This window comes from Gorilla gorilla, chromosome 1 (assembly GCF_029281585.2).
Source record: "Gorilla gorilla gorilla isolate KB3781 chromosome 1, NHGRI_mGorGor1-v2.1_pri, whole genome shotgun sequence".
Classification (NCBI taxonomy): domain Eukaryota; kingdom Metazoa; phylum Chordata; class Mammalia; order Primates; family Hominidae; genus Gorilla; species Gorilla gorilla.
Genome location: NC_073224.2, coordinates 45,750,893 through 45,765,798, shown reverse-complemented (window position 1 = coordinate 45,765,798; position 14,906 = coordinate 45,750,893). Strand labels below are relative to the sequence as shown.

General features: G+C 40.4%; 1 protein-coding gene across 2 annotated transcripts in view; it reads right to left on the bottom strand.

The window, feature by feature from the left end:
- Nucleotides 1-14,906, bottom strand: part of KCNH1 (potassium voltage-gated channel subfamily H member 1) — a 467,169-nt gene that overhangs the window by 339,622 nt on the left and 112,641 nt on the right. The window contains exon 6 of one of the 2 annotated variants that reach the window (XM_019030269.4): nt 8,851-9,324. In XM_019030269.4, the coding sequence (XP_018885814.1) occupies nt 8,851-9,324 (474 nt within the window). The remainder of the gene's footprint in view (nt 1-8,850; nt 9,325-14,906) is intronic. The other variant, XM_019030273.4, reaches the window with a different exon arrangement.

Here is a 14,906-nt window from a genome sequence, read left to right as displayed (position 1 = left end):
AGCCTGGGAAAATTCAGGGGGAATTCCATGTGAGCTGAAGTCAATCTGCACAATGATGGAGTTCTCCACTCACATTCTCCAGTCACATTCAGGGACTAGGGCACAGCCTAGCGGAGGCAGAAAATAGAGTCCAAGTGGAGTGGGGTTTGGCCAGGTATTAGGACTGAGGGGCAGAGGAACAGGAGTTGGGGGAATGGGGTTCAGTGCACTAGTGGAGGTGACAGCCCAATCACAGTAGGTTCAAGGAATGGGAGGAGGGAAAGCAGGGACACGTTATTTCCCTAACTCATTCTCACCACTGCTTCCTAGGTACACCTTCAAAAACAAAAATCAGATGAGATCCCACCCTAATGGAAGTCCATGATGGCTTCTTTGTGCCCACATGATAAACTGTAAACTCCTTGGCAAGACTCTAGGATTCTTTATCACTGGACTCGGCCTTCTTCCCTCCCCCAGTGCTAACTCTGATTTGAACACAATGAATGTCTTGCTCATCCCTTATAGCACAGCCCTTTGCACATGTTCTTTCCTCTCCCAGAAATGCTCTACTTCCTCCTCACCAGACTAAACCTAGTCATCTCTGCCAGGAAGCCTCCCCGGATTCTCCCACAAGGCTAAGTGCTCCCTGTTGTAGGCTGTAACACCTTGAACTGACCCCTAGAATGCCCCTCACATTCTCTGCCGAGGTCTATTATCTGTGGCCCCTACAAGACCAGGGCTCCTTGGGAAGTTGTATGCCTATCCCCTGCCATCTAAGTCAATTACATTTCTTTGAAGAAGGACCAACCTGAAAGAGGAACCAAGAAAAGTTGGTGGGGAACTAAAAGAGAAGTAGAACTTGGATTGGCCAGAGAGGATCCTGGGAGAGAAGGATGGTGAGTCAACAGAGGGGAGTCAGACACAGCAGCTGAGTGAGTGTATTCTGCTCCCCAGTGCTAAACTCTTTTTTTTTAATCGTACTTTAAGCTCTGGGATACACATGCAGAACATGCAGGTTTGTTACATAGGTATACACGTGCCATAGTGGTTTGCTGTACCCATCAACCCATCATCTACATTAGGTATTTCTCCTAATGCTATCCCTCCCCTACCCCCACAACCCCCAACAGGCCCTGGTGTGTGATGTTCCCCTCTGTGTCTATGTGTTTTCATTGTTCAACTCCACTTATGAGTGAGAACATGCAGTGTTTGGTTTTCCGTTCCTGTGTTAGTTTGCTGAGAATGATGGTTTCCAGCTTCATCCATGTCCCTGCAAAAGACATGAACTCATCCTTTTTTATGGCTGCATAGTATTCCATGGTGTATATGTGCCACATTTTCTTTATCCAGTCTATCATTGATGGGCATTTGGGTTGGTTCCAAGTCTTTACTATTGTGAACAGTGCTGCAATAAACATATGTGTGCCTGTGTCTTTATAGTAGAATGACGTATAATCCTTTGGGTATACATCATCCTACATACCTCCTTTGGGTATACATACCTCCTTTGGGAGGGGAGGGTGGTCTCTGTACATCCCACTGCATTTTTCTATAAACTAAAACAGCTCTAAATATACCCAGTAATGGGATTGCTGGGTCAAATGGTATTTCTGGTTCTAGATCCTTGAGGAATTGCCATGAGGAATCTTCTACAATGGTTGAACTCTTGCATTGCCTCACAGCGATTTGTTTTTAGGTTTTACATTTTTTTTAACTCTAGAATCACAGTTTCACGGTTAATCACTGCTTCCTGGAAGCCAGGCAGGATCGACTTCCTGCTGTTAGAAATGCTCCCCTAGCCACTCCCCAGCTCCCACACGTACACACCCCAGGTAGGATCATGACTCGGGTGCCTGTGCAGGGCACAGCACCTACAGTCCAGTCTTCCATGTGAAGCCTCTGCTTTAACAAGAGGCATGTCTCCTCCACAATCCTTCACTCACTGTGAGCACAAGTCAGGAGGAAGACTGATAAAATAAATCAAAGGAAAAGTTCTAGACAATGTTTCTAGCATGGAGGCAGCGGCAGCATCACAAACATCACTGAAAACAGACTCAGCCCCTGGCCACTACTGGCAAGTCACACTCATCAAAAGAGAAATGCACTCATCCGCAGCACTTCCTGCTGCTAACAAGACACAGGAGTGAAAACTACTGTGTGTCTGATTTTGTCCTCTTTTTTCCAAAATAATTGGATAGAAGAAATACTCAGCACAAACATGAAAGATAGAAATGCCAAGGAAAAAAGAATGAAATATGAGGACACTATGGTACGACTTAGTTTTTCTGTCCATTTTACTATCAGACATAATGACTTGTGAGAAATGTTGCTTTTACCCAGGTGCTACCACAGGCTGGTAAGACTGGCCAGCTTGCATCCTGGGGTCTCACCTCCTCTCCACCCTCCAATCAAACCCACAGCAGAAGGAAATCCCAGAACAAGACCTGTGCTGATCAGAATTGAAATCACCAGTGCTATAGAGTGATGATTTTTAATTGCTATTGCTAAATAAATCATGGTACATCCATACAATAGGATATTATTCTGCAATTTTAAAAAAGTTATCATGAAAAGAATGGAAGAACCCTATATGCATGTTGCTAAGTGAAAGAAACCAATCTGAGAGACTACAGGCTGTGTGATTCCTATGTTACGACATTCTGAAAATGCAAAACTATAAAGAGATCAGTGGTTGCTAGGAATTGGGGTAGGGGGATGAATACGTGGAGCACAGGGGATGTTTAAGGCACTGAAACTTCTCTATATGATACTGTAATGGTTGATATGCATCATTACACACTTGTCCAAACCCATAGAATATATAATCCAAAGAATGAACCCTCGTGTAAACTATAGGCTATATGCTATATGAACTTTGGCTAACAATAATGTATTAATATTGGCTCATCAATGATGACAAGTATACCACAGTAATGCAAAATGTTAATAGAGAGGAAACCGTGTGCGAGGAGGGGAGAGGAAGGTGGTCTCTGTACATCCCACTGCATTTTTCTATAAACTAAAACAGCTCTAAAAAATAAAGTCTACTAATTTTAAAAAACCAAATTGCTATTATGAGCTACAAGGACTGCCTATACAGTATTGTTAGAACTCAAAGGGGAAGAAAAGCCCTGGTCATCTCATGACTTTCACCTGACAGCTTCCCACCTGCTTCCAGCTGGACAGCAAGAGGAGTCACCTGTGTGAAAACTGAAATGCTAGCCATCTACCTAAAAAGAACCACAGGTAAGGACTGACAGCCATAAGTTAACAGGATAAGTAATGAACGTTGGTCCAACTTGCTTTCAGCATCAGTGATAAGGAAAGCCTGGAAGAGCAGGGAATAGTGAGCCTAGAAGAACCTAGAGGTGAGGCCATTCACCCAGGAGAGATAAGCAGGGTAGGCAATGACAACTTGGAGTCAGTGCTGACCTCCACCCTCACCATCCATCCCCACACACCTGCACCAGTGACCTCAGGTTAGGGCCACACAGGCTGACCACTCAAACCTCTCACCCCTCAGCTGTGAGAAAGGTCCACGAAAATGAAGGGAACAGCAGGAGCCATGCCAGGGAATGATTCGGAGAAAGGGCCCCAGGGACTGAAATGCATAGCTTGGTTCCCTCAGCTTCCAGATTCTCTGAAGAGACAGCATGACCTGCAGGAGAAAGCACAAGCCCAGGAGTCAGGAGACTAGAGTCCAGTTTCACTACCTCAAAATAGCTGCCATCAGGCAAAAGGACAAACTGTCCCTTTCATCTGCAAAACCGGGATAATACCTGCTATCAAGCCACAGAAGGTTAGAGCTGGGATGGGCTCATCACACAGGTGAGGCAAACCAAGTTGAGGGCGATGAAGTTACTTTCACAAGGTTGCAAAGCTGGGTGACAAAGTCCCTCTTGGGTAACAAATTGCCGTCCTCCCAGTTCAGTGCAGCTTCTTCACTGCCGCACAGAATTAGGATAAAGGTGATCTGTGTGAGTGTTTTGGAAAGTTAAAATCACAAGATAAAGGAAAACTTGTCATGCGGTCATCTTTTCATTGGCACATTTTGCTCCTGTTCTGCTAGAAGGTAAGTATCTCCCATGAGTGTGAGCTCTTGGCAAGTGTCAGCTGCATCACTGGCACTAGCTGGTTGTGCTGCTGTCTGAGGTTACAGAACCAGGGATAGAAAAAAGCTCTTGGCCACCTTCAGGCTCCAGGGCACCAGCATTGTCACCTGGGAGATAACAGCCCCCTTTTCCCCTTTGCATTTCCACACTTCAATAGCAGTAAGCAATAAGTTTCCTCGGGAGAGTGAATCTGTTTTGTCAGTAATAATTCAATCTTTAACACACGAAGCACACCAGCCCAACAATCCACTCAGCACTTGAAAGAGACTTATTTGGCTTCTGCTTTGACATACCCATTCTAAGCTTTAGTTCGCTCTGTTTCCAGACCTTTTGTCCTCCAAACATTTTAACTAATGTGCAAACATATTCTCAAACGGCCTCCGAAACAGATTATTACCAACAGACCGGAGAATGACGCAAATGTAGCCCATCTACATAAGTGAAACAAGTTTAGCCAAAGGGATCACTTGTGCGGCTTAAATATGGAGATGGGCTATATCCACAGGGCTGAATTCATAATTGCAGGCTTTAACAATTTACCCCAGTTCTTTTTTGACCCAGGCTTTGGGTGGCTCCAATCTTTTCACTTCAAGAACTCCCCACCCCCACTGCACACATACACACAGATGGCAAAGCCAACACAGCTCACATCCTTCTTTGGTGGTCTCCACTGGCACACAAGTCCACTGGCATAATTTTGAGAACACCAAAGATGATTCAGCTAGCTCCACATGTATTTTTTATGAGAAATGAGTCAATAATTTGTTTCTCTGCACACTCCCCCAGAGAAAGAACCTAGAGCACAGGGAGCTGTAATCTTAGATTCGTAACTCCACAACAGATCACACGTGAGAAGACAGCATATGGTGAATAGGAAGCCACTAAGCCATTAATCAGAATTCTCCAACCCAGGGGGTTTTCCCTCAGCCTGATCTGGGTTCAAAAGATGGGGTGCCCTTCATGGGCTCTCCAACATCCTGTAACAAACATCAACCATTCATTCCCACTAATTTAATGGTGTCGTTTCACTAAAGGACTATGCCTGGGAAACTGCTGGGTCTGTCCCTTGGCAAGCATCTTTAACTGCCCATGTCATCCCCAACACAGATGCCTTGGGGCAAATGTAGCTGCCCACCTCCATCTACCTCCACCAGACCCCGTGTCCAACTTCTCCACCACATTCAGCCAAGCCAAGGAGTGAGCCACACACATCAGAAACTTCCTGGTCAGTTTTGACTCAACTGTCCTTCATTAAGTGTTTTGCTCCTATTTTATAAAAATCTGTTGCTATTAGGAATAGAGAAGAGTCAGAAGGGAACCCATTATTACTGTGATTATATGATATGTTATTCCATCTTGAGTGAGTCATTTACCCTGTCTTTTTTCTTACTTGTGTATTAAGAAGGTTGAACTGTAAGACCTCCATGGTCCTGTCAGGCTGTGACCTCAAGTGGGTCTACGTATTACCTGCTAAGTGTTCCCACCCCCCACCTTGTTTTCCTCCCACCCCAATTACAAGAAACAGGTCACGGTGCTAGGACTCTTGTTCTTACAGTAAGCTTCTGGAGGTGAGACCAATGCAGATGAGATTTAGCATTCACCAGACTTTAGCTCTTGGAGCTGGCAGGAAACTCAAATAATCCACCACCCAAATGCTATGCCTTCAGGCAGGTATAGTAGTATTATCCCCAAGATGTAGATAGGAAAACCATGATCCAGAAAGGCTAAATGATATGCACAAGGATCCCAGCTGTTTTAACAGGTGATACCAAGAGAACTAAAAGCCAAATCTTCCCATTCCTCACACTGATCTCCCTCCAACCACCAGAGTTGTTATGAAAGGGCATTATTTGAGGTGTTAGCCAAAGCTTTAAAAGAAATTACCAAATATAAAATTATGTCTTACAGAAGGAAACAATAGCTGTAGCCCTTAATATTTGTACTATTATTTATGACCAACAGGTGATAGTAAGAGCTTTGATTCTAAGCCCTTTACCAATGAGAAAGCTACAGATAACTAACATTTTTCCTATTAACCAATCTATTTCATGAATCTATAAATCAGAAACCACCATCAGGAGTATTTATAAATAATGGCAAAGGAGTTCCAACCCAACATATACAGTTGGTTTGGAAGGAGTTCCAACCCAACATATACAGTTTGTTTGGAAGGAGTTCCAACCCAACACATACAGTTGGTTTGGAAGGAGTTCCAACCCAACATATACAGTTGGTTTGGAACTCTTTCCTAGGGGAGAAGAACTCTGCTCTGTTAACCTACCAGGTAACTGACACATTTTACATATGTGTTTATAGTTTTGCCAATTTTTAATAAGAATCTGTGGAAGCTGGAGAACTGTTCTATTTATCTGCAAAATTTCAGTCCATTACTCTAAATAGAAAATGGTTTATTTTAAAAACCAGTGTGTTTCTTAAGCTAAATTTCACTTTCCATATGTGTTTAAGAAGCTCTTTTAGATTCAGATAATTTATTTGAATTACCTAAGCCAAAATGATATTTTCCTAAGAAAAAATTTTCTAAAAATGTGCTCACAGAGAAAAGTATGATTCCCAACATGTACTAAAATTCTCATTTGTGGGCCAGGAGTGGTGGCTCACACCTGTAATCCCAGCTCTTTAGGAGGCCGAGGCGGGCAGATCACTTGAGGTCAGGAGTTCAAGACCAGACTGGCCAACATGGTGAAACCCCGTCTCTACTAAAAATACAAAAATTAGCCGGGCACAGTGGCACGTGCCTATAATCCCAGCTACTTGGGAGGCTGAGGCAGGAGAATTGCCTGAACCTGGGAGGCAGAGGTTGTGGTGAGCTGAGATCACACCACGACATTCCAGCCTGGGTGACAGAGCAAGACTCTGTCTCAAAAAAAAAAAAAAAAAATTTAAAAATTTTTTTAAAAAATTCTCATTTAAGAACCCCAACGTTCATGTTAGGTATGATTCTGCTCTTGTAAATGATCAGTCTTGACTCATTTCATCCCCCTACAAAATTCATACAAGCTACCCCAGAGAATTAGTCTTTGGGATTTTAAAGTATTTTAAAACCCACCACACAGATACAAGCATGGGTTGTTCTGAATTTAGAGCATCTGAACATCCAAATTCTCTCCTTCCAGCTCTACATTGGCAGCATTTTGTAGGAAGAGCTACCCTTCACTGGAAAGAGAAGTGGTAGTAGTTCTGTTTTCCCAGAGAAAAGGCTGCTGTCCCACCAACCGCTGGTACTGATCTGAAGGCAGAAAGGCATCATTATGCCACCAGTAAAACATGGAGTCACTGGCCAGGTCTTGATATCCCGGCAGGGAGCAAGCTGTTCCTTTCAATGTTCTCAAGCCTGAGTCCTATGAGCCGTTTAGTTCTGAAATGTGTCTTGAGCCTCAACTTGGCTTCCTAGATTACCCACACAACCCAGCTAGACTGAGACCTTGGGAGCCTCTGTAATCTGAAGCAATGAGGGCCCAGCTGAACAAGGCTGGAGACTTGCCAAATGAACTGCCTTATCTTAATCCATCTGGAATGTCAACTAGGAGTAAGAAAACGGAAGGACAATTCCCATAGAACACAAACTAGATAAGAATCTGACATTTTTCTTTGCAATGATTTGACATCCTCACTGTTTCAAAGAAAATCACCTTGATCAGTCCCGTGGCCCTTCCTGCTACCACATGTCCAAGGCACTCATTCAGAAAATGACTTAGAGCATTTCCTAATTCCAACACATCTACAGAGAATTTAGCTTCCTTTAATTTCATCCATTGCCTGCAGGACTAACAATTGAAAACAGTTGCTATAGTTTGAATGTTTGTCTCCTCCAAACCTCATGTTGAAATTTGAGTCCCAGTGTTGGAAATAGGGCCTAATGGGAGGTGTTTGGGTCATGGGGGGTGGATCCCTCTTAAATATATTAATGTCCTCTCTGGGGGAAGTGGGGTGGTGAGTGGATTCTCACTCCATTAGTTCCCACGAAAGCAAGTTGTTACAAAAAACCTGGCACCTCCTCTTCCTGTCTCTCCCTTCCTCTCTCACCATCTGATCTCTGGACAAGCTGGCTCCCCCCTTCACCTTCCACCATGAGTGACCTGGTCCTAAATCTTCCAGCCAACAGAATTTTGACTTTTCTTTGTAAGTTACCCTGCCTCAGGTATTTCTCTATAGCAACACAAAATGGACTAAAACAGCAGTATAATCCAAAAACCACAAGCTGGTGCCTGACTACCTCAGTAAATGGTTGCCTCCAAACTCATTTTAGCAAAGAAATAACTCATCTCAAAATTTAACAGAAAAAAGGAAAAGCAAACTTTCAGGAAAATGGTATTCCTGTTACCAGGAGTTAATTGGCTATGAAATAGCCAAAAGTCAGCAGCAGATAAAAGAAAAGTCTGCATAACTAGAATAATCAATAGGTAGATATTCAGCAACTACATACTCAATAGAAGACTTGCCAGTGCAGTGGCCATGCATGCCTGCTGCTGCAGGCCCACCATTCCTGAACCAGTGGCTTACATTCCACGTGGAGTAGGAGTAAGCCTTTGGTCTCTTCCACACCCATTCACTGTCATGCAGGGCCTCCAAACCGCCAAAGGATGGGAACAGCAGGCAAGGGTATCTATCAAGCATGCTCCCTCTGTTCTGGACATCAGTCATGCTATTTCCCACCCATTTAATTATTCTTCTGTTGACCACCCACATTTAACTCAGTTTTAAAGACATGACAACAAGGTCTGAGATTTGAGGGATGTACCTGACTCTCTCTCCCCTCCAGTGGTGGTGGAATCTGATCAGCAAAACCAATCTTCCCTGGATCACCCATAAAGGCACTAACCTCATCCACGTTCTCAAAAGCGTTGATGACATCATATGGCAAACAGGACAGAAGGTCAATCACAAACCACGTCTTCAGGTAGTTCATGCGGATAAGTTTGGGGTCAGAAATCACCTCCCCTGCTGGTCCAACAAAGGTGGTATGAAAATTGAGCACAATGTCCACCAAAAAGATAACATCCACGATGCTATCAACAACCAGCCAGGCCACATTATTCTGCCTGGTTTTGAAGGAGACATTATAAGGGACCAAGATGGCTGTATAGAAGGTCAAGATCAAGATGATCCAATCCCACGTGGTCTTAAAAACACAATAATGTAAGATGATGTGAGGGGGAGTCTTTGGTGCCTCTTGCTTGTACTGGGGAAGGATGTCTGAGCCCAGCTGTAGGACCTGTACAGAAAAACATGACCAAGAGAGAACTAAGTTAGGATTTAATTGCAAGTATCTAACCAGTCAGCATCAGTGATTGACAAATGGTCACAATACTCTGGATAAATCATCAGGTACAATAACAGGTATGAAACGAGTATGGGAGAATGAAAGTGAACATTATAATAGAAATAGTCATAAAGAAACAATTACAAACTACTATTTGGCTGTGAGCCAAGTGTTGTACTAAGCACTTTACACACATATATTCTATTACACCTTTGTGTAATTCTAAATACACCTTTGTTCTATTAACCAATTATTATTGGCTCAATTCTAAATACACCTTTGTTCTATTAGCCAATTATTATTCCATAAGTTAGAAACTGGGGCTCAAAAAGATTAAGCAACTTTTTATTCAATAAATATTAATTGCTCTGATTTCATCCAACAGCTGCAGAATACACATTCTTCTCATCAGCACATGGAACATTCTCCAGGATAGACTATATGTGAGATGACAAAACAAGTGTTAACAAATTTTTAAAAATCAAATTCATATCAAGAATCTTTCCTGACCACAGTGGAAGTACACTAGAAATCAAAACATGTGGAACTTGGGAAACTTTATGAATACTTGGAAATTAAATGTGCTCGTGAATGACCAGTGGGTCAATAGAGAAATTAAGAAGGAAATTTTAAAATGTCTTGAAACAAATGAAAATGAAAACATAACATAACAAAAACCTATGGGATACAGCACAAGAAATACTAAGAGGGAAAATTACAGCAATAAATGCCTACATCAAAGAAGTAAAAAGATTTTAAATAAACAACCTAACAATGCACCTCAACGAACTAGAAAAGCAAGAACAAACCAAATCCAAAATTAGAAGAAGGAAAGAAATAATAAAATAAGAGTCAAAATAAATAAAATTGAGACAAAAAATACAAAAGAGCAATGAAATGACAAGCTGGGTTTTTAAAAACATAATTTAAAAAAAACCCCAAACCTTTAACTAAGAAAAAGAAACTCCCAATAAAATTCAAGATGAAAAAGGAAATATTACAAGAAATACCACACAAATACAAAGGATCATTAGAAGCTATTATGAATAATCATATGCCAACAAACTGGAAAACCTAGAGGAAATGGATAAATTCCTGGACACATACAACCTACCAAGATTGAAACAGGAAGAAATAGAAAACTCTAACAGACCAATAACAAGAAATAAGATTAATTGAATCAGTAATAAAAAAAAAATCTCCCAACAAAGAAAAGCCCAGGACCAGATGGCTTCAAAGCTGAATTTTACCAAAGTTTTAAAGAAGAACTAGTACCAGTTATTCTCAAACTATTTTTAAAAATTGAAGGGGAGGGCATTCTTCCAAACTCAATCTATGAGTCCAGCATTACCCTGATACCAAAACTAGACAAAGGCAAAACAAAAAAAGAAAACTACAGGCCAACATTCCTGATGAGCCTACATACAAAATCCTCAACAAAACACTAGCAAACTGAATCCAACAGAACATCAAAAAAAAGGTATACTCTATAATCAACTGGAATTTATCCAGAGATGCAAGAATGACTCAACACTTGCAAATTAACAAACATGATGCATCACATCAGCAGTAGGGAAAAAAAATGATTATCTCAATAGATGCAGAAAAAGCATTTGATAAAATTCGATATCCTTTCTTGACAAAAAAAAACTCAACAAATTAGGTATAGAAGAAAGGTACTCAAATGCCTTACATTTGCAGCAACCTGCATGAGACTGGAGACTATGATTCTAAGTGAAGTAACTCAGAAATGGAAAACCAAACATTGTATGTCCTCACTCATGAGTGGGGGCTAAGCTATGGGGATGCAAAGGCATAAGAATGACACAACAGACTTTGGGGACTCAGGAGGAAAGGGTGGGAAGGGGGTGAGGGATAAAAGACTACAAAATTGGGTTCAGTGTATACTGCTTGGGTGATGAGTGCACCAAAAACTCACAAATCACCACTAAAGAACTTATTCATATAACCAAACACCCACCTGTTCCTCAATAACCTATGGAAATAAAAAATATTAAAAATAAAAAAGACCTTACATGATAAGCCCACAGCTAACATCATACTGAAAAGGAAAAAGTTGACAGCCTTGCCTTTAAGATCTGGAACGAGACAAGAATGCCCATTTTCACCACTGTTATTCAACATAGCACTGAAAGTCCCAGACAGAACAATTAGGCAAGAGAAAGAAATAAAGGGCATCCAAATTGAAAAGGAGGAAGTCAAACTGTCCCTGTTTGCAGATATAATCATATATTTAGAGAAACATAGACTACACACACACACACACACACAGCCTGTTAGAACTGATAAATTCACTAAAGTTGCAGGATACAAAAATCAACATACAAAAGTCAGTAGCATTTCCATACACCAATAGCAAACAATCTGAAAATGAAATCAAAGGAGCAATTCCATTATCAATAGCTACAAAAAAAATTAAATGTCTAGGAATAAATCTAACCAAAGAGAAGAAAAATCTCTACAAATAAAGCTATAAAACACTGAGACAAGAAATTGAAGAGGACACAAAAAATGGAAAAGTATTCATGGATTAGGAGAATTAATATTATTACAATGTCCAATTACCCAAAGCAATCTACAGATTCAATGCAATCCCTATTAAAATACCAATGACAATCTTCACAGAAATAGAAAAAATTAATCCTAAAATTTATATGGAATCACAGAAGACCCAGAATAGCAAAAGCTATCCTGAGCAAAAAGAACAAAACTAGAGGAATCACATTACCTGACTTCAAATTATACTACAGAGTTATAGTAACCAAAACAACAGGGTAGTTGCATAAAAACAGACACATAGACCAATGAAACAGAACAGAGAACCCAGAAATAAATCCATGTATCTACAATGAACTCATTTTCAACAAAGGCACCAAGAATATACATTGAGAATAGAACAGTCTCTTCAACAAATGGTGCTGGGAAAACTGGATATCCATATGCAGAAGAATGAAATTAGACCCCTATCTCTTCTCATATTCAAAAATCAAATTGAATGGATTAAAAATTTAAATCCAAGACTTCAAACTATAGAATCGCTACAATGAAACTTCGGGGAAACTCTCCAGATGTTGGACTGGGCAAAGATTTTTAAGGTAAACCTCAAAAGTACAGGCAACCAAGGCAAAAATAGCCAAATAGGATTATATCAAGCTGAAAAGCTTCTGCACAGCAAAGTAAACAATCAACAGAATGAAGAGACAACCTACAGAATGGGAGAAAATATCTGCAAACTATTCATCTGACAAGGGATTAATATCTAGAATATACAAGGAATTCAACTCAACAGCAAAAATTGAATAATGTGATTTAAAAATGAGGAAGTAATCTGAATAGCTATTTATCAAATGAACACATACAAACAAATGGCTAACAGGGATATGAAAAAATGCTCATCATTACTAATCATCAGGAAAATGCAAATCAAAATGCAATGAAATGTAATCTCATCCCAGTTAAATGGCTATTATCAAAAAGACAAAAAAAAAAATGCTGATGGCCAGGCATGGTGGCTCACACCTGTAATACCAGTACTTTGGGAGGCCAAGGAGGGTGGATCACCTGAGGTCAAGAGTTTGAGACCAGCCTGGCCAACATGGTAAAACCCCATCTCTACTAAAAATACAAAATTAGCCAGGCATGGTGGTGGATACCTGTAATCCCAGCTACTCAGGAGGCTGAGGCAGGAGAAACACTTGAACCCGGGAGGCAGAGGTTGTAGTGAGCCAAGATCATGCCACTGCACTCCAGCCTGGGCGACAGAGCTAGACTCTGTCTCAGAAAAAATAAATAAATAAATAAATAAATAAATAAATAATGCTGGTGAGGATCCAGATGAAGGGGAATTATTACATACTTTTGTTGGGGATGTAAATTAATATAGCAGTTATGCAAAACATATTGAGGTTCCTTGAATAAAAATAGAACTACGATATGATTCAGCAATCCCATTGGTGGGTATATATCCAAAGGAAAAGAAAGAGCTATTGGCACTCCCATGTTTATTGCAGCATTATTCACAGTAGCCAAGATATAGAATCAACCTAAGTGTCCATTGACAGATGAATGGAAAAACAAAATATTAATGGATATATGTACCCAATAGAATATTATTTGGCCATAAAAAAAGAATGAAATCCTGTCATTTGCAGCTCTGTGGATAACCCTGGAGGATATTATGTTAAATGAAATAAGCCAGGCACAGAAGGACAAATACCACATGTTCGGTTCATATATGAGAGCTAAAAAAGCTGACCTCCTAGAAGTAGAGAGTAGAATAGTGGTTACCAGAGGCTGAGAATGGTACAGGAAGAGAATGTGATAGGGAAGGGTTGGTTAATTGATACAAAATTTCAGCTAGAGTAAAAAAACAGGTAAGTATTTAAGGTGATGGATATCCCAACTACCCTGATTTGATTATATAAATTTATCATCCTATCACATGTACACCCAAAACATGTACATCTAATGTGCATCACAATTTGAAATGATTTTGATTTGTCTGCTAGACTGAGCTCCATGAGAGCAGGCATTATGCTGTTTCCTTCAATGCTGCATGTCCAGTGCCTAGAACAGTTCCGGGCACAGAGCAATAAATATATTTAAACGTTTTTAATTGATACATAATTATCAATTTTAAAAAATCGTTTTTTAAAATTAGTATTTGATAGGAGGAATAAGTGTTCTATAGCACAGTAGAGTGAATAATAATTTACTATATATTTCAAAATAACTAGAAGAGAGGATCTTAAATGTTTCTAGCACAAAGAAATGAAAAATGTTTGAGGTGATGGAGACCTCAATTACCCCAATTTCATCATTACATACTGCATACACATATCAAAATATCATGTGTACTCCATAAACATATATAATTATGTATCAATTTTAAAACGTTTAAATATATTTATTGCTCTGTGCCCGGAACTGTTCTAGGCACTGGACATGCAGCATTGAAGGAAACAGCATAATGCCTGCTCTCATGGAGCTCAGTCTAGCAGACAAATCAAAATCATTTCAAATTGTGATAACCAATAAATAACACTGGGGCAGGCAGAACACTGTGATTTGATAAAATATGACTTGAGTAAGAGAGGGAAAGTGTTTGAATTGAAACCTGAGTGACAACAAAGAACCAGCCATTTAAGTTTGTATGGAAAAATTATCCTAGGCAGAGGGCGTAACTGGCATAATAAGCCTAGGGTGAAATAAGCTTGATATTATCAGGAAAAGAAAGAAGTCCAATGTGGCTGAAGCACAATGAGTGGGAGGAGGCGAGGGAGAAGATGCTAGATGAGCTCTGAAAGGAAAGCGGAAACTAGACCACACAGGACCCAGTGGAATATTGGGAGGTGTTAGATTTTATTCTATGTACGGCTGGGTGTAACCAGAGGATTTTAGGTAAAAGAATAATAATCTGATGCATGTTTCTAAAAGATCACCCTGGCTGCTTTGTAGATAATGAGTTGGGACAAAGGATTGAGGGAAGAACAGAATCAGGGTACTTGTTATAA